This window comes from Salmo salar, chromosome 13 (genome assembly GCF_965601325.2).
Source record: "Salmo salar chromosome 13, fSalSal1, whole genome shotgun sequence".
Classification (NCBI taxonomy): Eukaryota; Metazoa; Chordata; class Actinopteri; order Salmoniformes; family Salmonidae; genus Salmo; species Salmo salar.
Window position 1 is genome coordinate 30,578,819 of NC_138303.1, and position 23,107 is coordinate 30,601,925.

The following is a 23,107-nucleotide window of genomic DNA, read 5'->3' on the forward strand; positions in this document are numbered from 1 at the left end:
CGCTCTGGATAAGAGCGTCTGCTAAATGACGTAAATGTAAATGTAACCTGACAGAGCTTGAGAGGATCTGCAGAGAAAAACGGGAGAAACTCCCCAAATACAGGTGTGCCAAGCTTGTAGCGTCATACCCAAGAAGACTCAAGGCTGTAATCACTGCCAAAGGTGCTTCAACAAAGTACTGCGTAAAGGGTCTGAATACTTATGTAAATGTGATATTTCCGTTCTAAATTCGCAAAAATGTCTAAAAACGTGTTTTTTGCTTTGTCATTATGGGGTATTGTGTATAGATTGATGAGGGGAAAAAACTATTTAATCCATTTTAGAATAAGGCTGTAATGTAACAAAATATGGAAAAGGTCAAGGGGTCTGAAAACATTCAGAACGCACTGTATATTATCATTACATCAATTGTGCATTTCCACTATGGGGTTTTACACCAGTCCTTAGTGTTTTACACCTGTGTTTCAGCCTCTGAGGCTTGGCCCACAAAAAGTCCAGGACCATGGCATTACATGGCTATGATATAGTATTAATTCCAGGTCATGAACATTGAGATTCTTAATAGGTGGAGAGGTGATTAGATGAGAATGGCAGCGGTGGGACTCTGACCTAGCTCCATGTTCTGGGAGGTGTCTGCAGCATGCAGCACAGCCTCCTTGCCCGGCTTCAGGGAGCCCTTAATGGACGTGCCCTTGATGTAGTAGTTGAGGTCGCAGGGCAGCAGGTTGGCCAGCACCAGCGTGGGCAGCAGGTAGATGGTGTGGCCTGGCTGCCAGTAGATCTGCTTGGAGCTGCCAGAACCCGATACGGTCTTGGCAGGCTGCTGGTCCGGGTAGTTCTCTTTCTTGATCACCACGCAGAACCTAACAGAGGGCAGAAGAGAAGAGGCGGGATGGGAGAGGAAGAGAGTAAATGAGAATGTATCCCATGTAAGAAAATAAAGAATATTCTACATTTAGCCTGAGGGCTGATATGTCAATAGCATGCGCTTGTGGCTTAAACAAGTAGTGTAAACTTGGGAGACAAATTCTAAACACCAGGGTGGGGTTAGACTAGAAATAAATACATGATTTGGTATGATTGGTTGGATTTATTTCTGGACTGAGCCGACTCAGACTGTGTGTACTGAACTGGAATTTACCTGAAGCTCCGTTTGAGGTGGTCCTCAAAGTCGGCCGACTGGCACTCCCTCTTGCTGCTCTTGACCTCGCCGGGTCTCTCCACGCTGGTCCAATGGATGGGCACCTTGCAGAAGAACAGGCCCAGGCCTTTGGGCCGCGCCTGCAGCCGCCACGACGTCAGGTGGAGGGGCACCGCCAGGGCCTCACCGGGCAGGATGGGCGGCAGCACCACAGGCTCTGAACAAACAGTTTAAGATACTTATATTCCTTCTTTAACCAATAAATAGTCTAATCTTCATGTCAATTCTTTTCAGTGTTCAGTGTTTTTGTTGCATGGGAAATGGCGCCCCCTGTTGTGTATTTCCCAGTGTGAGGTGAACCATGATGTATCCTTGGGGTAACTCACTGTCTGGTGCTGAGGGGCTGTCCAGCCGCACCTCCATGGGGACTTCCAGGCGGTTCTTGACCATGAGGGCTGAACGGACTGTGATCACCTTCCGGGCACTACCCTCCATGGTGATAGAGAAGACCACGCGCACCGGTGGCAGAGCTGAGAACTACAACCACAGACACATCAGGGCCTAGCACCACAGACACATCAGAGCCTAGCACCACAGACACATCAGAGCCTAGCACCACAGACACATCAGAGCCTAGCACCACAGACACATCAGAGCCTAGCACCACAGACACATCAGAGCCTAGCACCACAGACACATCAGAGCCTGGCACCACAGACACATCAGAGCCTGGCACCACAGACATATCAGAGCCTAGCACCACAGACATATCAGAGCCTGGCACCACAGACATATCAGAGCCTGGCACCACAGACACATCAGAGCCTAGCACCACAGACACATCAGAGCCTAGCACCACAGACACATCAGAGCCTAGCACCACAGACACATCAGAGCCTAGCACCACAGACACATCAGAGCCTAGCACCACAGACACATCAGAGCCTAGCACCACAGACACATCAGAGCCTAGCACCACAGACATATCAGAGCCTAGCACCACAGACATATCAGAGCCTAGCACCACAGACATATCAGAGCCTAGCACCACAGACATATCAGAGCCTAGCACCACAGACATATCAGAGCCTAGCACCACAGACATATCAGAGCCTAGCACCACAGACACATCAGAGCCTAGCACCACAGACACATCAGAGCCTAGCACCACAGACACATCAGAGCCTAGCACCACAGACACATCAGAGCCTAGCACCACAGACACATCCTAAAAGGGAATAAAAGGGGGAAAGTACTGGCTTATAGAAGTGTGATTGAAAGCACACCTACATAGACATGAGGGTGTATGATGTTGGTCCTGCTGACAGGGCTGCCCACCTAGAAAATGTAAAGAAATATCACAAACAATAAGCACAAAGCAGCATAACGCTAACGACATATAGGTAACATGTGAGAGCAGTTTTGGAGGAAACTATACAGCTGTAGTTTATTTAATAGCCAAGTAAGACAACCGCTCTTGACCTCTGATCTGAAGACTCACTGTGTTAGAGGGGTTGTTGCGGTCGGGGGCGGCGTAGCGGAAGAACACGCCCACTTTGTCCACGGACACGGGTTTGACCTGCTCCCAGCCCCCCACACGCACCAACAGCTGATGTAGCTTCAGCTCATGAGTGTGTCTGCAGAGAAACACAATAACCAACAGTTCAGAATACACACATCTCAGCTTGTATTGATTTTTACATTTTAATCATTTAGCAGACGCTCTTATCCGGAGGAATTATAGTCAGTGCAAGGTAGATAGTTCCCCAGATTGGCATTCATAGCTATGAATTATGAATCGGTGTGTGATCACCAGTTTAAAGTCTTATTCAATCTTGTCCTTGAACTTTTTTGTTCTTCCTTTTAGGTCTTAATCCCTATACGAACATAACGGTGACGCGTCAGAAACCGTACCGATGCCTGAGTTTCTCTCGAGCTTCAAATTCAAAGGGAATCTCCTCTCCGGGCAGCACCTCTCGCCACTGGCTGACATTGTGGGTGTCATCCGTGCCTGGGCCGTGCACGTGGGATATGGAGTCTGCACTGCCACTGTGAGACAGCGCCACCCTGTGGGCAAATGGAGCACTCTGGTTACCAACATGCAATGATTCAGAAAGGCGCAACAATAAAATGCAGAATGCCTAGGCTGCACATTTTTAAAGGTAGACTCAGCAATATGACATTATCAACGGAAAGACCTACTCCACTGACCTTGTAGGGGTGGTGGTGAGGGTGGCGAACCACATGGTACATCCCGTGTGATTGCGCAGGGCGTAGGGTACAAACGGCTGCCTCCGCTTGGACAGCTTCACGTCGGCTATGAAGCAGGCAAGGACAGTCAGACATGAGAGGTATTCTTTACTAAGGAACGGGCCAATAACTAACTTCAAACTGTCAACCACTTTCCTCACAGTTACTTAAAAAATACATTCAATATATTAAAGAATACATTGGGCTCACTGAAATATAAAACATATTTTTCATGGAATGTTTTGGAATTTCCGTCTATTGCATTTGAAATTATATAAAACAATGACAAAAATAATGGCTTTTTAAAAATGAAATGCAGATATCCACATCAACATGCCATTCATTGGATGCTTCCAATGTTAATGCACAACATCATTAATCCATTCCAAATGTCAGCATGGATTTCCAAATGTCAGTTTTCAATCATGTGTTATACAGATGGTTCCACGGTGGTAGGCTAACAACATGACCATACCTACCACAACGATGTTCATTCAGATAAAAGATGGGAGGAGGATGCACAGATGAGATACAGCAACGGTTCACATTGACAGAGCATGCTCTGTTAAGCTTGGTTACTCAGAGGTAAATAATAATAGTAAACAATAATCACAATGGATTGGATTTGTATAGATTGACATTGAATGGGGGAGGTGAAACAACGTGAGACAGAGAGAGTACACAAAGGAAAGCGTGACACTGAGAATATGCTAACAATCTAACATGACTCTGGGACGAGACACAATGGCTCTGTTCTAACATGGGGGGGGGGGGGGCGTCACCTTCATCGGTAAATCCTACTTAAAAGTGCATCGTTAGCATCCAAGCTATTGGTTTCCTAAAATCACTGTTGGATTATGGATCAATTAAATACTATCTCTGAAGCAGCGATTATACTGACATTAGTTTAACTTTGGACAAATTTGCCAATATTGTTACAAGATAGTGAAACACTCGTGTTACACAAAACACTCTACATTTCCATTTTAGTATTTTAGCAGATGCTTTTATCCAGAGCGACTTACAGTAGAGCAAGTGTATGCATTTCCATAGTTTTATTTTATTTCGTACTGGGGTTGTGGGTTTGAGTCTGGGACTCAAACCCACAACCCTGGCATTGCAAGCGCCATGCTCTACCAATTGAGTCCCTTTGCATTAACGTTGCACTTAAGTAAGGATAGCGATGATGACCCCATGGTTTGGAGACCATAGAAATAGAATTACAAGTACCGCTTCTGACCACCGGTCCACCCATTCTACTTAATGATTCCCATTCTAGTAATTCTATTTCCTTGGTGGAGGCCAACTGCTGCCTATCTGATCTATGGTCTTTAGACTGTACCTCTGGAGAGAATCTGCTGCTCAAGGCAAGTCAAGCTGGCTGTGCTCCTAGTTCTAAGGTGGGCAAGAGGGACATCTGACAGCAGAGAAAGACAGTTACCACAAAGAGGAGAGAGACATGCAAGGGGTCAGAAGAGAGGACAAAGGTCAGGATGGGAGGATTTTTTTTTTTTACCCACCATGACCAAGTGTGTTTTATTTTATATTATGGGGTCATACCACCAATCAATAGACCTGGATCTGAGCGCAATAAAATCCTAACAGAAATCTAACTTTGACTTGAAACCTTCCCACCTAAGGCCTACAGTACAACACTGTCATAATAAGGCGATACAATTTGTCGTAAACAGTCTTTACAACTAGTTAGCATAATTTAGAAAGGATAGACTTATCTAGGCCTAGGGCGGAGGGTTCAAGTAAAGAGTTAAAATGTTTTGATAGAAACATGGAGTGAGTCTTAACTCTTAATACACCATTTGACAAGTCAAAGGAACTGTGTTCATGTTAGTGGACATACATTCCCAACACTTGTGGCAACATTTTCTTCAAACTCTCCAATTGTGCATTAACCATGCGAAGGCAGCGATTATTCAGACACGCTTCCAAAGCATCTGTGTAAAGTTTTTTGCGTTGTCAAAAAGTCCCTCTCAATCAGTGTAATCTTAATCTGCACATAATGACATGTGATACAGTAGCAAAGATATTCTGGTACTACCTAAACATTATTACAGAATAAAGTGGGAACCACACAATCAAATATTCCAACACATATTTACAGTATATTCGATAAGATTGTCGTCACTACTCACTAGTGTTTGATATGTGCTGGAGCAGTTGAGGGCCCTACTTTTTTCTACTGTGAAAATGTCTAGCCCATAACAAGTGACATGCGTATGTGTGCATACCAGTATGTGGTTTCATATGTAACTGTACAGATGTTATAGAGTATGTCAGCTGTGTGAATGATGTGTGTGTGAGTGAGTGAGTGAGTGAGTGAGTGAGTGAGTGAGTGAGTGAGTGAGAGAGAGAGTAAACAGTACTCACTCTGTCCGAAACAGGGGGGGTCCACTGAGGAACCCATCCAGGATAGGGCTGCCGAGGCCTGGGGAGGCTGCAGCTCCTCCTCCTTGCAGTAGTCAGCCAGCCAGGAGCTCTTGGTGAGGCTGTACTGCTCTGTGTGGCCAGGAGAGGGTGGTAGGAAGGTGAGGAGGACACTCAAATCCATACAAGGCCACCATTACAGACCACTCTGTCTCTGGCTTAAATACACTGAACACAAATATAAACGCTACGTGCAACAATTTAAAAGATTTTACTGAGTTAAGCTTCATATTGGAATACAGATATGCATGTTGGTCAGAACAACAAAAAAGTAGGGGTGTGAATCAGAAAACCATTCAGTATGTGGTGTGACCACCATTTGCCTCATGCAGCACGACACATCTCCTTCGCAGAGTTGATCAGGCTGTTGATAGTGGCCTGTGGAATGTTGTCCCATACAGCCATCTGCCCGGTACAGTTGAAACCGGGATTCATCACTTCTCCAGCATGCCAGTGTCCATCCAAGGTGAAGTCAGATACGACGCCAAACTGCAGTCAGGTCAAGACCCTGGTCAGACGCTGAGCACACAGATGAGATTCCCTGAGAGTTTGTGCAGAAAGTCTTCGCTGTGCATCAGCTGTCCTGGTGGCTGGTCTCAGACAATCCCGCAGGTGAAGAAGCCAGATGGGGAGGTTTTGGGCTGGTGTGGTCACACGTGGTCTGAGGCCAGTTGGACATGCTGCCAAATTCTGGGATCTTTTAAGCATGGGACCAAAACTTTACATGTCGCGTTTATATTTTTGTTCAGTATATATCCAGGGCTAAAACCCTTTAGTTAAAGAAGTCAAAGACACATCCAAAAAGGCACCCTTTCACTACATAGCGCATTACTTTAGACCAGAGACCTGTGAGACCCAGTCAAAAGTAGTGCACGACGTAGGGAATAGGGTCAAATGCATCCCGTGTCGAAAATAGTGGGCAGTGCAGGTCATACCCAGGAGAACAGAGGTGATGTTGACATCCAGTCTCTGCTTGGCACGGATGCCCATCTTGAGGCGTGGTGGGTGGAGGCGCCCTGCAGCCTGCTGCTGCCAAGTCAGGAAACAGGGCCAGGGCTCGATGAAGGGCTCCCAACCTGACACACACGTAAACATGAACACAGAGATATGGATAGGAACAGAGAGAAACATACAATGGAACAGCGGTTCAGATCATTACAGGATCATTTGGCTCTGGGTTACAGCTAAACGTTGTGACTGACTGGCCCCGGACGTTCATCTCCAGCAGCTCACCTGACAGTTCTCTGTTGTAGTAGTCCCCTGACAAAGTGAAGCTGCCGTTGCCCTCCTGGGTCGAGCCGATCCGCTGCAGCACATACAGCCCTGCCACGGGAGTTAAAAGGAGAATGAGCGCTCAGATGACATTACATTGTTCCGTTATAGTATTAACACTGACTATAGTACGCACCACTAACATTATATTACACACACTATCAGTATGCACGGTATCTGAATATTAAGTAGCTCTAGAACAAGTTTTCAGAAAGGTGAATGTTCCAGCTTCTGTCTGTTGCTTTCATCCAAACTCCCAAAACACACAGTGGAAATGAGATGAAAAGGGGATTTCCTTCCACATATATGAAGGGCAAGGCGCTCAAACTGACGTGAGAGAGTGAACTCGGCCAGCGGGACATCACAGTCCAGACAGTCGTCGATGAAGCAGATACACACGCTCTCCGCCTTGACCTCCACCCCGGACAAAGGGTGCGACGAGTGGCTGGCCGAGTCCGGGTCTGCTCTGCCCCGGGCCTGACCCACCATGGTCTCTGCATTCTCCAGCAGCCATGTGGCAGCCTGGTCCAGTTGGCCTGGGAGGGGACAGACAAGGTGGTCAAGTCCATACCGTGTATGAAAAGCATGGCCACATTCCATTCCTAGTGAGAGGAGATGTGGCATTGAAGAGAATTGTAGCTAGAGCCTCCTCACCTTTGCTGTGGATCAGGGCTCGTTTGCAGTCCTCCATCCTGAAGCCTAGATCCTGTAACCGAGTCAGCTGGCCCTCTGAAGACAAAACATATCACATCATACCAGGGTTATGGTAACAAGCTGTGCTGCGTATCTTTTATTATTATACCTGAGTTATTACAGCTTGTGAGGTCAACACTCATGGGTCAGGAACAATAACAGAGCCAGTGGTAAAGATAAATAAACGCTAACATGACTATTCTAACATAATAGCTACGCAAACCCTATTCCCCAATATAAGTCAACTACACCCCTGTAGGCCTCTGAGGTGACATACCTAGCAGGGCCTCGGTCTTGTGCCTGAAGTTGTCTTTCTGGGAGCTGGAGGGGTCCTGGTTGGCTGTGGATGGTACTACAAGGGCCTGGGTGCCTTCGGCAGTGTCGCTGGGCCCGGGAGAGCCGGAGGTGGGGATGGATTTGGCGATAGCCAAGAAGAGCTGAACGTCGTTGTAAGAAAGCCGGATGTCCAAAGCAGGGAACTGGATCTGTGAGGACAACAGACCCATTGACCTTTTGCACGATCACAAAAAGTGTTCCAATCACAAAATTGTTTTTTTTTCTCCAATAAACCCGGGTTATGTTCAGTAAGTAGGCATGAAACAGTACAAAATGTGTCAAAACAGAGAATAAAAACAGGTGCTTTCAATGGATTTTCAGCAAATGTGTTCTCCCATTTGGTACCTACTGAACATTACCCCTCCATCCCCACCCCTGACTGAACCCTGACCTCCAGTAGAGGCGGGAAGTCTGCCATGTTGAAGGCGTCTAGCAGGCCAGAGCTGCTCTGGTAGGTGGGACTGCCACACAGCTCCACCTGCACGTTGACAGGGTCGATGATGGACAGGGCCGTCTCCTGCTCACTGCCAAGCCGACAGGAGAACACCTGGACATGGACAGGACGACACCAACATGACAAAACAGCCTTGTTCTGTATTGAGTTAGTAGTCCAGTGGTTTCAGGACATAGTTGTGAAAGTAGTGGTCAGTCACCTCGATGCCGGCCAGGCTACCAGAGAATGGTCTGTCCAGCAGACGGGGTTTGTAGGTGAGTACAGTAGTGCCCTTCAGAATGACGGCATTGGTGTCCAGACAAGACGAGTCCTCAACCACCACAAACTCAGTACCTTGGACAAAACATGTATTTTATGTATTATCATTATGTTTATTATTGAGATTACAGTCATTAACTAGTGGTGACAATGCAGCATAAGAAAAATCACGACTATGAGAGACAATTCAAATGATATCTGTGCTTGCCAATATCTGAATCTCTATTGTACAACAGAGACTTACGGCAGGGGAGTCTGCCTGCTGTAGCTCCTCACCTGTCACGTTGACCTTGACTTCCAGGTACCGATCCTGTATGACGGGCACAGTGGACCTCTTGGTGACCACGCCGCTCTTGACTGTCTTGGGCATAACGGCACCTGTGGTCTCTGTGTCACTGTTGCCGCTGGGCCAGCGCTGGCGAGGCGCGCCATCTGCCCCCTTCTCAGTGGGCATGCGCAGAAAGTCCCGAACCAGCTGGAGCCAATCAAAGATGAGGAAAACACGCAGGTTGTTGAGGACAATGGTGAAACAGGACGAGTCTCTGGTGGACCTGACAGGAGAGAAAGGAGAAGATAATGATTAGTAAGTGTGGGTCTGCCTGTCTGTCTGCGTCAGGCTTAAGAGCCAATTCATGCTTGATCCGAAAATGTGGTCGGAGGTGCCGCATGGATGGTGTGACGCAATCGAGGCGCCTTAGGAGGCACGCTGAGGCCAAATTGAGCTCCGTACCACATCGACGTTCCCCTCTAAAAATGTTGGAACAATGCGGAGGGCTCCGTATAGCTCCATATTGACATGATTGGTTGACGGTAGGAGAGGGTGGAAGATCCAATATAAACACAATTTAATTTCCTTGACAACTTCCTTCACAAGCGCTGTGCTGCTCCGCGAAGCGCAAGAAGTATGAATGTCCTGACTTCTGCAGAGGCCGTATCACAGTAAATGCTGTACGGCCAATGCAGACGTCGGATTGACCAAGCAGGGCTTTTAAAGGGCCATGACCGTGTCCAAAATGGCACCTTATTACCTATGTATTACCCTACGTATATATCCATTTTAGATTTGCCAATACAGGCACAGACTTTGTATTTGGCATTTCACAAGACTCTGTGCTTGGACCCGTTATTTTCTGCATACATGTTACCACTTCGAAATGTTATCCGCAGACATGTACCTGTAATGCAGCTCCAGCTGGAGTGTGGCCCGGTTGGTGCCCGTCTTGGAGGGTTGCAGGATGCAGTCGAAGACATTGTGCTTGCCCCTGGCACTGCTGCCTACGTCCATGCCAGGCCCGGTGTAACGGGTGTCATATGCCAAGAGGGAGTGAGACACCAGATTCACCGACTTGGAGCCGTTAGAGAAACTCTCAAACAACAGCTTAGACTTCATGAAATCAAACCTGCAGATAAGGAGAGGAGCGCTTCAGTGAGGAACACCGGATTTGGATTGTCCGTTTACTTCCTGAATTGAAATTGACCCAAACCAAATTGGCAAAAGTAAAAACACAGAAAACATTTGATATCTCCTCGTGCTCAAAACGAAGCGTTAATACCAACCTGGCTAGTGAGCATGGTTTCTGTCCCGTGGCGTTGGGGCTGTCCAGCAACTCCAGGCTGACGTTCATCATGTCCACCAGGACGGACAGGCTGGTGTACACATCACCACTCAACACCGTCTGGGGACACACATGGAGTCACTCAGAAGAATCCCTCTCAGAAGAACATTGTTAGTCAATTAAAAGTCTAGAATTGGCAGTCAGCCACAGTGCAGAGAGTATGTGTATGCGTACGTGTGTGTGTGTGTGTGTGTGTGTACACACTCACATAGTTGCTGGGGTCCTGCAGGTTGTACGGGCGGAGGAACTCCTCAACAGGCTCTCCTAGGTTGTTGTCCAGCAGGCCTCGGATCAGCTGGTAGCGCTCCAGGTCCAGGGAGCAGTGTACCGAGGACAGGCTGCCGTGGATGGACATGTCTGGTACCATATGGCTCAGCGCACTAGTCAATCAATCAATAATTCAGTCAAATCAACCAAACAATACTATCTTTTTTTGTCCCACTTGGAAAAGTCATCAGCACACAGGAACAACTATTATTAATCAATAGTTACCAGCAACATACAAACACATACAACAAAGACAGTCAGTTTAACTCATTGAGAGATCCATTACCCAGCAGACAAAAATGGCTGAAATGACTGGTTTTGCCCAGTGGGTAACAATTATGTAAACAAGAGAACAGTAGTGTTGTTGCTGAAGCAAGCCCAACAATGTCTATTAGTGACCGTCTTTCACATTAGGCTCACCTATCCAGGTTGCGCTCCACTTTAAGTTTGAGGTGGCAGCGCTCCTTGAGCAGAGATGCGGCGGTGCGGCGGACCGAGTAGGAGGGGAAGACCAGGTCTGAGTCGGGCTGCTTCCCTGCGGCGCTGTCCCACGGCTGGCAGGGCAGACGCTCCGCAGCAAAGATGTCCATCTCCTGAAGGTCCAAGGCTATGCAGTCCAGCAGACACACATGATCCTCTGGGAACACACACACACACAACATCAAGAAACTTATTCTGACTATTCATTTCAAGTATTTATTTATTGATTGAGAAGTACAACGATTCATACACATTTGCAGAGAATATATGAGTTTGAGACTGTGAAGAAGTAGAAGACTACTAATATTCATCTTCATTATTAGCGTGACATCTTCACACAACATTTAAATAACGCTTAGTGGTCACTGGGCTCACCCAGGATGAATGGTGGGTCGTCCTCGCCAGGGATCCTCCCAGCAGCGGGCTGGGCCTGGGGCCTTCCCAGGGTGAAACCAAAGGACGCGGGGGTGGAGGAGGTTTTGGGCTTCTCAGTTGACTCCTCCTCCTCCTCACTAATCGTTGCTGGTCCAGTCTGTGAATGGCTGTCCCTCACGCGATCCTTAGGAAGCAAGATGAAAGATTAGCCAAGTGATGAACTGCTTAATGAACGAACACTAACATCTGGAAGAACCATTGACATTAACGTTCTCTTATTATTTCACATCTGACAAAACCTAATTAGCATGACAACTTAGCTAATGTTCCTCTATCATAGTGTCGGAAAGAACTGCTGCAATTGCTCTTCCCAGCCTAAACAGTGAATTTGAAAAATCACTTTAAAGTGGCAATCAGCAGTTGAAACAATAACAAAGCATTCTCCCTGGCCCTGTTTCGATAAAAAGCTGAGTGATGGGGCTGGATAAATGCAAATTCATAGAGCTATGGATGCAAGGACTGACCATCCATGATATCACAATTATAGTTTTAGCCGTGGTTTGAGGCTATATAGTGTTTTTTTTTTTTTTTACATTTACTTTATTTACAAACATTTACTTTATTTAAAAACGTATATTTTGGGTTCTAATGGGGTACGACAGTTGAACTAAGCTAATGACGTATTCTTCAAGACTCAATGTGTACATAGAATTACATTTATACTTTAAGTCCAAAAATGTATGTAGCATCTGCTGATTGCCCATTTAAGTAAATGACCAGGAAAACACCGAATAAATATACAAATATGTAAAAAAAAATCCAAAAACACCCAGGCAATTGATTCAAGTGGTTCAGGAAAGAAAACACACAAAGACTGTTAACCCTGAAAGTCCACAGAACAACCCTCTGAGATAGAGGGCAGACGGTTCACACCTCAAACCAAGCAGCACACCAAAAACATGCCCTTGTACCTTGTAGTGGGAAGGGTCCTTGTACGAATTAGCATGCAATATCAAATTCTTCACAAAACAAAAGACAAAATGGTGATGAAACACTGTATGCTACCACAAACTCCACCTGAAGCAGTCATTACTTTTAGAGTTAAGAAAAAACTAAAGTTAGTATGAGTTAAATATACAAACTATTTCCTCATACAGTGCTAGTATCTAGTGGCCACAGTCTCATGCTCAATTGAAAACTCAGAGAGGACTGTATTCATAAAGCATTTTCCATTTGAATGTCACTAGTAAAGAGACATCAGGCTGGAGCACACAACAGAAATGCAAGTACGTATTGTACCACAAATACTGAATATACAATGTGAACATCATACCTCATTCAAAGTCTGATGGGGGATAAAGAAAAGTGGCATCAAAAAAGCAACCCTTGCTAATGAGCATTGTTACTGGAGAATGTCTGTGGTTGACTATTCTGCATCCAAACAATGATGATGACAATTTAGGATTTAGGGTTTTGCCATTTAAAACAGGTATCATATAGTCCTATAAAATGTTATAAATCACTGCATCACATTAGTCATAAGAAAACATCTAGTAATGTAAAATGCTTCATAAATACGACCATATTAGTCCAGTAGGAGGGATGTGGACGACCGGTAGACACGCTATGAGGACTCACCAGAGAGGGGAAAAAGGTATGGGCCATGGTAAGTTTCTCTACCTTGTCTCTGAGTGAGAAGGTACCATGGGTTCCAGCCGGCAGGAAAGAGTTATGGACGCGCAGCTGGCCCAGGTTGGCAACAATGAGGCGCGGCGAGCGCGAGCTCTCGGGGATGAGCAGCACGGGGGCACCCGCCTCGATGTCTAGCAGCACACGGGATGCCCGCTGAGGTCGCTCACGAACCTGTGGGGAAAGAGGCAGGGATAAGGGTGGTTGTCTTTTTTTAGCTTCTGCTAATGACATTAAGGTAGACTGGTATTTGCCTAGGATCAAATAGATAGGGGACTGAATACTACAGACTGGTCTCTGCTGACCAGGTGTAAAAGTGCTAAAGGACAATCCAAATATTCATTACATTAATTACAATTGAATCTTTAAGAAAAAAAAGTATAAATTGTTTCTTCAGATAATTTGAATCTAAAATACATGTTACAAATTGAGGCACATAAATTACAAAACTGGGACTGGGAGATTGGATGCCTCCTGGTGTGCTGGTCCAAAACAGTGCCCTGTGCCATATGTCAGTTGGGATTTAACAAGCAGGCCAGACATGGTGCTCAGTGTCCAGTCTGATCGCAACAGAGACGGCCACACTGTCTTGAGGTGACCCAAGGTCAACCTGAGGGTGACGGTAGGTGACAACTCCCTGGGCAACCCGCAGCCATCTTAGTTGGCAGGGAGTACAACGGAATACCATAACGCCAGGGTAGACGCTACAGTTCAATTAGCTATGTTTCATCGAAATGTGTATGGTCTAAGTAGCAGTGAAAGTTGACAATGTTTTCAAAATAACATCACCAAGAGGTAGCATATATAATGACAATAGTAGTGGATCGCGGACACAGCGGTGAGGAACACTACAGCTTAAAACTGAAAAGCAGAGTGGACCCGAAAGCCGTACTCACAGCCTGGCCCTCCATTGCGGCTCTCTGCCGGCCCAGGACATCCTGCAGCTGAGTAAAGTGCTGAATGAAGGCCACCACCTCGGCCTGGAAGCGCTGCGTGTGGACATACTGCACCGAGGCCATCTGCAGAGACACCTTCATGTCACACTCCCGCTCAAGCCAGGGGTCAGGATCCCCGTATCTGTAGAGACACCACCAGTCAGTGAGACGCAGTGTTAAAACAATGAGAAAATAAAGATCTATAATTTGTTTTCTTTGTCGAGGACCACCTACAGGTTGTTTTATGCACCAGAGCTAGCTGTCAAGCTAACGTAGCTGTAGGGAAGTGATTCCTGTATAAAGAACATCTAGCCTACTTGTGTATGTTGAAGACAAGGGCCTCTCCGCCTCGCGTGGTGAAGCGCTCCCTGTAGACGTCACCATGTGGGGTCAGGTCACTCAGAGACAGGCTTCCAAGACTACCCTGCAATGCTATGTCGCCATCTGAAATAAAGGATATGACATCACACTGCATGAGATGCAAACTCATTGTTCTTGAACAGTGTGATACAACACACCATAATTTAAATACTTCATATGAATGTACCATGATTGATATTGTATTATATTCATACAATCCTTTTTTCAATTGCTATGATTTAACTGATTAAGTTGATTACCTACCAATCATTTCCCAGTGGGCAGACAGTTTGGAGACGCTAGCTTTAGCAAGCTCATTGGTTTTCTTGTTTAGCACAAGAGCAAGCGCATGGACCTGAGGAGGAAAACATGGTGTTAAATACATTGAGGAAATGTATTCATGCTCACCATTGTACCTATATTTATTTAGATTCCTTGTAACTCTCACTACATCACCGAAAAGCCATGTCGATGCGTCTTCAATGCTGCTGCTGTGAGTACTGTACCTTGAGATCCAGTTTAGTGTTGACCACCTCAGCAACTTCCTCCTGGGTGAGGTCTGGGTACATGTCCCCCAGCTCGTGTGGGTTCCCAGGCTGGAACAGAGGATGTCCCGGCATGGGCTGCTGGGGGAAGGCCGAGGGCACCTTGACTGCGTGGTTGTTGGCCGTGGAGCCGATCCCGAAGAAGTCCAGGATGACCACCCATGTTTGCAGCGTGATCAGCACATCCAGACAGTTGAAGTCCACATCGATGCTCCGCCCCACGCCACCGTATCGGCTCTGGAACTCTGGGTGGCGTGGGTCCACCAGCAGCAAGTTGATGTGAACAAGAGACTCGTCAAAGTCGGAGGGCGGAGGGTGGGGCGAAGGGGTATTGCGGGTGGGGGAGGGTGGTGGGGTGCTGGGGCAGGCAGGGTCCTTCTTGGGTCCGCTCTTACGGCTGGCGGCCGACGGGGTGCTGGGGTGTCTCTGGTACAGCTGGAAGACGTTCTGGGCCTCCTCCATGTGGGCGGGCAGTGAGCGGGGCATCTCAGGGTAGAGGGCGTTGGAGGCCGATGGGCACGACTGGGACAGGTATTCCTTGGGGCTGAATGTGGAGGGCTTGGGAGCACCCCTGGAAACCATTAGGTGCTTGTACTTGGACTCAGGGTTCTGCTCCAGGAGGTCCTCCATGAGGAGGGAGCGCAACGTGAGCTGGACAGACAGGCAGTTGGGGTGGTCTTTGGTGAAGTCTCCCTCCAGGTCCTGGAAGCGCAGGCTGACCAGCCCCTGGGAACCCTGGCTGAGGTCAGCACTCAGCTGCACCTGGAGCTCTGCCACCCTGAAGGTGGCCCTCACCTGGGTGAAGGACAGCGTCTGCATTGGGGGACTGTGGGATTGCAGGGGCTTGGGGGACGACAGCGAGTTGGACAGGGAGGCGTAGGAGAGGCCGATGAGCGGGGGGTCCCGGGCAAAGAGCCCACCCTGGGGATCTGGGAAGCGGTGGGGTTTGGTGGAGGAGGGGGTGGGGGGAGGCGGGGTGGGAGGCTGGCTGGGCGTTACTCTCTGGGGCTCAGTGAGGGTAAGGTTATCCAGTGTCTGTAGAACCTGCTCATACACAGGCTTGGCCAGGAACACCTGAGAGCACAAAGTCAAAACATCATCTAAAAACGAAATAGACAGTAAACATTTGCATGCATTTGCAAACCTCTACCCTCATTGCAATAGAAAGCACAACATAAAATATATTAACATTTAATTCTATTCAGGTCATTTGATTCAGTCATAGACGCAAAGAAAATGCATTTGAGATGAGCAGTAAGTCACAAAATTGAGCAAAGTATACCTGCACTGCGTTGACAAACTTGCCCTCCACCCGAAGTAACCCTGTGCTGTTATAGGGCTCGTCTGTGGTTAGAAAGGTGAACTGGGTATCCTCATCAATGGGAGGAACTTTCTCCAGGGTGAACTGAATGGTGGTGTCCTTCAGAATATGGAAGGCTGAGAGAGAGAGAAAAGTGGGAGTTATCATAACAACCCAACACTGTATTGCTGTATTACAGTAACTCTAAATATAGCAAAACAATTGAAAGGAAATGGTGGGGAAACTCTTCCTTTCCCATTCTAATAATTTCTCCTCACCTTTTCCCCGACTCAGATATTCAAAGAAGTCATGGCGAGTAAACTGTGGCTCGTCCTGATTGATATATCCGTTGTGAGAAGGCGATTGGTTAGAGGAACTGCTGTCAGTTCTAGCTACCTTCCTCAACACAAGGTGACTGGTATTGAGTGAGTAGAGCCGAATATCCTTCACTAGCACCTGTAGTCTCTCCCCTTCCGAGTCCTGCCCGGCAACAAAGTTCTGGATGGTGATACTCCCCAGGTGACCCACCAGGAGCTCGGGGTGACCAGGTTTACGGGGAATGGACACGACTGGTGACTCGATGCTGACATTGAGGATCAGCTTGACCATAAACGAGTCTATGGTGGGTTCTTCCTCCTGCGCGCTCAAATCCTCTTCATCCTCAAACGGGTAGTTGCTCCAGTTGCTCTGGCTCTGGGTCCTGGAGCGCCGCGACGGCGTCTCAAACAGGGAGACCATGCCGCTGTACTCGGCCGTCTTGGTTGCCAGCACCGTGGACACCTTGGTGGCGGCTGTCTTGAGCATGGAGCGGAAGTTATCCTCCAGCTCATTGGCCGAGAGGCTCAGCTCCTTCAGGAACTTGGCGGAGTGGTTGTAGTGCAGCGAGGCCATCTGCAGTGTCAACGAGCACTCCCCCTGGGAGCGCTCCAGAAGACGGAAGTTCAACGCCTCTGAGGGGGCTCCTTCAGGGCCGCAGAAGAAGGCTACGCCTCCTGCTGCCGAGGGGTCGTCTTCTACGTTGCCAATGCTGACCACAAACTGGCTCCGGCCGCCCTCCTGGGTCAAGTCCACTAGCTGGATAGAGCCCAGCGAGCCGTTGACATCCAGCCGGCTGCCCATGGACACGTTGACCTTGGTGCCGTTGACACTGGCCGTGGCAATCTTCAAGCCTTTCTTCTCTCCGCCCAGTACGCTGCCAGTGGCCACAGTCCTCAGCAGCAGCAGGTTCAGCCTGTGGATCTCCACAGTCAGCTCCTTGTTCTGGTCGTAGGTGGACTGGTAGGTCTCCTCCTGACCCTCCTGACCCTGGCCTGCCGGAAGGGGCGATGGCTGCTGGGCCAAGGGGCTCTCCTCCTTGGGGAAAGACTTCTGGAGGAACTTGAGCAGCTCCACCATGGTCTCCGGGTTGAGGATGATGTCCAGGTTGTTGACCTGCATGGTGGTCACCTGGAGGGAGCTGTCCAGGTTCATGGAGGGGCAGTCCGAGCTGACAAACTGGTACTCCAATTTGATGAGGGCCTCCTGGTCTCTGAGGAAGGAGCTGAACGGGGAGAATCTGTCGAAGAGTAACCCAGAGGAGGAGTCTCGGTGGAGGGCAGGGTGCTCGGGCGACATCCCTTCGGGCCCGGCAGGGGAGGAGGGCTGGCTCTCTCGGAGGCTGCCCGTAGGCACATCGAAGCTCAGGTGCTTGTGGGAGGCCACCAGGAGGTCAAAGTCGGAGCCGTAGGTCTGTAGTGTGTCCACCAGCAGCAGGCCATGGACGGTGAGGGACACCTCTGCGTCGTAAGGCCGCTTCACAAAATGGGCATTGGTGCCGAAGACCTTAAGGACAGAGATGTATCGTCCGTTGCTCTCCACGCCCAGCTGCATGTAGTTGATGTTGAACTCAGCCAGGAGGAGGCGTGACTCCACCAGGACCTCCCTCGTGTGCTGCTCCAGTGTCATCACGCTCTGGGTAAGGTTCTTGGCTGAGCCCTGGAGCTTCCACTGGCTGTCCTCCCTCTGGAAGATCTTCTCATGGCGCAGGTTGGAAGGGTCAGGCGTCTTGACGCTCTCTGCTTTCTCCTGGCCTTCGTCCTCCTCAGCGGGGCTGCCCAGTCGGGTCAGGCAGCTCCTGAGGGCGGTCATCTTCTCCAGGTTGATGTGGACCTTAAGATCTGGCAGAGTCCCAGAAAGCACAGCCCCAGGGAGCTGGGGGTCTGAGGTGTAGCGCAGCCTCTGCTCCAGCTCCAGCAGCACGTTAAACTTCTCAACCACGTGGGTGGGCCCCACCTCGCTCTCCTGCAGGTGCTTCCAGTTGTCTTTGTAGCGTCCCACCATGATCTGCAGGTCCTTGAAGGACAGAGAGTACTTCTCGTAGAGGTTTCTGCTAAAGGCCTGGACCCCCTCGGGGGATTTAAGGCTTGCGAGCTGGGGGTACTTGTTCTGGTCTTTGAACTCTGTCTCCATTTCAGGGGGCGGAGAATTTGGGGGTGTGGCCAGCGGAGTCTGGTACTCTTCATCACTGTTATACTCCTCCCCCTCCAGCTGAGTGGTCTTCGACTTTGTTTTAGTGTCATCTTTAAAGAGAAAATAAAACGTAGATTTTAAACAGAATATCTTTAATACAATATAGACGAAGAAAAATTACAGAAAGAACTTCCTGCTTATTGCTTACCAACCATTTTACAAGACTGCAGACTGTGCTGAGTCCACCTTTGAAAGAATCAGCTTAGTCAAATGTGTTGTGCGAAGATGTGAGCTAATTTTACCTTGCGAGTTAGTGAGGAGAATCCGTCCCAGGTCAACCACCACTAACATGGGGTCCTGTGACTGGAAGTCATCTGGGAAGATCACCTGGGGGGCACAGATATCCAACTTCATAGTCCAGCGCTTACTGTTCTCCTGTAATGACAAACAGAGCAAAAGTACAAAGTCACACAACAACATTAGTATATACCAATTACAGACACTTAAAAAAGGGGGGAATTATTCTTCCAATACACAATAACCATTTATCATCAATTATGTGATCAATGATCATATCATCAACTTCACAGTTCAACTACAACATTAGAATGACACCTGGTGTGAGAGGAAAGAAGTCAAAAGTTATTACAATGAACTCCCCCACTAGCAGCTGGTCGAGGGTTTGTCTGATCTCCGCCTTGGTCTGTATCTTGAGCTTGTTGTACTGCCTCCTGGCAGCTTCCGCCACTCTCACCTCCAGCTCCGACTGGTACCCAAAACCTGACAAACAGACCAGAATATAGATTTTAAAACCTTTTAGTCCCTCCTGCGCAAAGCACCCCCAAAACATGATGCTACCACCCCTGTGCTTCACGGTTGGGATGGTGTGGAAGGCTACCCAAAACGTTTGACCCAAGTTAAACAATTTAATGGCAATGCTACCAAATACTAATTGAGTGATTGTAAACTTCTGACCCACTGGGAATGTGATGAAAGAAATAAAAGCTGAAATAAATAATTCTCTACACTATTATTCTTACATTTCACATTCTTAAAATAAAGTGGGGATCGTAACGGACCTAAAACAGGGAATTTTTACTAGGATTAAATGTCAGGAATTGTGAAAAACTGAGTTTAAATGTATTTGGCTAAGGTGTATGTAAACTTCCAACTTCAACTGTATGTATGTATGCATGTATGCCACACACACACACAGATATCTATATATATCTCCATCTATATCTTACCTGAGGTGTGGACTCTTCCTTTGTAGAAGAACTCGGTGACTTTCTTAATGGCCTGAGGGTTGTAGACGATGTTCAGAGGGCTAGTGTTTACCTCCAGTCTCCGCTCAAATTTACACCTGACCGGGTTGCGCTCGTATATCATCTCAAACACAGGGGACGCCGATGACTCTGAGCTAGGGACTGGCCAAAAGAAAATCAACATTTATTGCATTTATATTCCATTTCATGAAATAACATTATTAATGAATTTAACAAGTGATTAATGCATTTTGCAATCTTCTTGTAAACTTAAACACTCACCTGAGCTGCTGGTTTCAGCACCGCTAGGCTGGCCAAAAGGCTGGTTTATGGCAACCACAACCTGGTCCTTTTAGGAAGATAACAATGACAGATTAATATTCTGTACATATAGCACAGGTTCAATCTATTCACATGTTTAACTCAAATGGGCCTGCTGCTTCCTCACCGATTTGGGGGAAACAAGGAAGGGGAAGATGGTGCCCTGGGTGGTGAGGTCTCTGAGGAATAAGCCCCCCAGCTTGACAGATAGAAGAGATGACTCCGAGCGGGGCAGAGACTCCACTCCCACCTTCACCTCTGAGGAAAGGAGACACTGTTACAGCATTGCTCAGGGCAAACCATCAATCATCATCACACCGCACCCACTACCCATATGAGCATGCATTGTCAATCAACTTATGTTCTCAAACAAATATCAGTATTTGGGAGAGGAGTCTACTATAAAGTAAATCTGCAGCCGAAATGGCACACTATTCCCCTATGACTCTGGCCAAAAGAAGTGTGCTATATATAAGAAATCGGGTGCCATTTTGGACACCATGCTGTACCTGAGAACTTCAGCTCGATGACACCGCTCTCAGCTCCCCTCTTGTCTTGGTGGAAGAGGGTGACGGCTCCCTTCTCTAGCTGGAACTCTAGCCGGGCAAACAGGTGGTCTCTCCTGGTGAAGGTGTTGAGGGTCTGAGAGTCCTCCAGAGGGTCAAACAGGTCCTCCTCTGTACAGGTGACAGAGAGGGACACGATCTGGTTGATTAGGTTGGTACCGACTGTGAGACATATGGCACTGTGACTTTTTGCCCCTTACAGTGGGATACAAATGTATAGGGAATAGGCAAGGGGGGAAAAGCAACCATTTTCAACTGAGTGTGAGGTACTTAAAAGACACAGACTGCATCTGTACTACATTCCAACATAGCATTTGCTGTCTCTTTAGTATTAAAGGGCTATCCCATTATTTTGACTATACTCACTCAATGGCAACATACATACAATTATTTGGTTCAACGATCCGGGAGAAAAGCTCTCAGGGTTGAATCCTAACTTCAACTTAAAATGTTCAGTCTCCCATTGACATCAATGCATGCCTAAGTGAAAGTTAGAATTTGCCCGTTAGTGCTTACCCAGCATGTCCCAGGTGCCAGGGCCTGGTAGGAGCTCATCAGGGCCCGTCTCAGGGTACGCTCCATACCAGCCGCCCCAGCCAGGGAACCAAGACTGCAGGTACTGGATCATGCCAGAGCTGCCACTCTTGGGGATGGAGATCCCTGTGGGAGAACAGGGTGGTGGGCTCTCAGCGATAGGTTCTCTCACACTCTCTGCGATTTCCTCCTGTTTGCGAAAGCAGTCGTGGACAACTCCCCTAAGGCTCTGCAACTCCTCCAGATTCTGCTCGTCCTCCACTCTCTGCAATTCACACTCCTCCGGGGGGGTGAGGGGGGCTCCTTTAAGCCTCTGGAAGTAGAGGTTGGTGTAAAGCTGGGCGTCCCGTGCCCTCTGCAGGGCAAACTCCCAGTTCCCCCTCCGCCTCTGCTCTCGAATCTCACTCAGGTTGGCCTGGATGGCAAACATCCACCAATGCCGGCAGTTTCCGATGACAGGGACTTTGGGTCTCCACTGGCGGAACATCATCTCCCTTTCCCTGCGGTCCAGCTCTTTGAGGAAGGCCATGATCTGCTGGTACTGCACCTGTGACAGTCGTAGGGATAGAGGCTTCAGCTGAACCTGGCCCTCGATGCGGGGCACGTTGCGAGACCTCAGAGGCTCCTTGGAGGCATTCCTCCTCAGCAGCACCGAGGCACACACCGGCTCAAAGATATACTGGTGCTCTCGGCTCTGCATGCACTTGGTCATGGCCTCCTGAATCTCGACGGCGGGGAGATCTCCCAACATGCTAGACACTGTGTCCCAATAGACGCTGAATTCTTTAATCTCCAGTTGCTTTTGCCGCATGAGCCTTTGTGCCTGTAAAGAAGGAGGAACACACTCACTGTTAGATCGAGCAGCCAATACCCACTTGATATGGCAAGCGATGTCTGACGCGTACATGTAACTTACCGGTTCTATTGAAGAGTTCTGTGCAGATACGTTGTTGATGCAGACACCAAAGCAAAATGGCTTCCCTGGGTTGGTCAAGTCATCCTCAAATCGCAAGTGGACATCTTGTATCTTTAGCTGAAGAGGTACCCCAAAGGGAAAAGTCAGTTCTGATTCTAACACAAGTCAAGTGGATTGCAATGACATGTCCCAAAGGAATGTGATATTTTACCTCGATGTTCTCCACGATCCTGGTGACTACAGAGGCAGTGACAGAGTACCAGTAGGACTCTCCTTTCTGTTCACACTCGCTCTGAGGGAAAGGTACATCAATCAAGACATCGACTATTTGTCTAATGAGCAACATGACCCTATCATTACAATGCTGAAGATACTGTACATATCACAATCATATGTAAACTGCGGCTTGGTGGACCTCTTGGATACATATGATTTCACAGCAAAAGTAGGTAGCAATCCACTCTTCACTGCAATGGCATAATACAATGATTCCAAAAGTAAGGCAATATTGATTACATGCAATCAATAATCACATTTATAAGATAAAACACAGGTCACGATGCATTAGTCTTTTAAGTGCAGTAATGCAACTGTCTACATACAAAAACTGAGTTTACAAAACATTATTAACGCCTTCCTAATAT

The 23,107-nt window shown here is 47.9% G+C and overlaps 1 protein-coding gene across 4 annotated transcripts in view; it reads right to left on the minus strand.

Moving 5' to 3' along the window:
• The window catches only part of vps13d (vacuolar protein sorting 13 homolog D), a 62,452-nt gene that overhangs the window by 35,001 nt on the left and 4,344 nt on the right, over nt 1–23,107 (minus strand). Inside the window, exons 5-42 of one of the 4 annotated variants that reach the window (XM_014135238.3) lie at nt 22,675–22,755; nt 22,464–22,580; nt 21,530–22,370; nt 20,957–21,124; nt 20,575–20,705; nt 20,409–20,475; nt 20,109–20,288; nt 19,511–19,641; nt 19,164–19,296; nt 16,692–18,971; nt 16,396–16,550; nt 15,075–16,187; nt 14,833–14,923; nt 14,526–14,652; nt 14,170–14,350; nt 13,265–13,447; nt 11,585–11,768; nt 11,150–11,366; nt 10,671–10,842; nt 10,404–10,522; nt 10,022–10,246; nt 9,123–9,397; nt 8,788–8,921; nt 8,526–8,681; nt 8,076–8,283; nt 7,760–7,834; nt 7,438–7,641; nt 7,067–7,156; nt 6,769–6,909; nt 5,777–5,905; nt 4,734–4,808; nt 3,353–3,458; nt 3,056–3,208; nt 2,643–2,778; nt 2,432–2,479; nt 1,528–1,678; nt 1,142–1,358; nt 610–863 (exon numbers count right to left, since the gene is read on the minus strand). In XM_014135238.3, coding sequence (XP_013990713.2) covers nt 610–863; nt 1,142–1,358; nt 1,528–1,678; nt 2,432–2,479; nt 2,643–2,778; nt 3,056–3,208; nt 3,353–3,458; nt 4,734–4,808; nt 5,777–5,905; nt 6,769–6,909; nt 7,067–7,156; nt 7,438–7,641; nt 7,760–7,834; nt 8,076–8,283; nt 8,526–8,681; nt 8,788–8,921; nt 9,123–9,397; nt 10,022–10,246; nt 10,404–10,522; nt 10,671–10,842; nt 11,150–11,366; nt 11,585–11,768; nt 13,265–13,447; nt 14,170–14,350; nt 14,526–14,652; nt 14,833–14,923; nt 15,075–16,187; nt 16,396–16,550; nt 16,692–18,971; nt 19,164–19,296; nt 19,511–19,641; nt 20,109–20,288; nt 20,409–20,475; nt 20,575–20,705; nt 20,957–21,124; nt 21,530–22,370; nt 22,464–22,580; nt 22,675–22,755 — 9,448 coding nt within the window. Of the gene's footprint in view, nt 1–609; nt 864–1,141; nt 1,359–1,527; nt 1,679–2,431; nt 2,480–2,642; nt 2,779–3,055; nt 3,209–3,352; nt 3,459–4,733; nt 4,809–5,776; nt 5,906–6,768; nt 6,910–7,066; nt 7,157–7,437; nt 7,642–7,759; nt 7,835–8,075; nt 8,284–8,525; nt 8,682–8,787; nt 8,922–9,122; nt 9,398–10,021; nt 10,247–10,403; nt 10,523–10,670; nt 10,843–11,149; nt 11,367–11,584; nt 11,769–13,222; nt 13,448–14,169; nt 14,351–14,525; nt 14,653–14,832; nt 14,924–15,074; nt 16,188–16,395; nt 16,551–16,691; nt 18,972–19,163; nt 19,297–19,510; nt 19,642–20,108; nt 20,289–20,408; nt 20,476–20,574; nt 20,706–20,956; nt 21,125–21,529; nt 22,371–22,463; nt 22,581–22,674; nt 22,756–23,107 lie in introns of all 4 variants that reach the window. The other 3 variants (XM_014135237.3, XM_014135239.3, XM_045693110.2) reach the window with 3 other exon arrangements.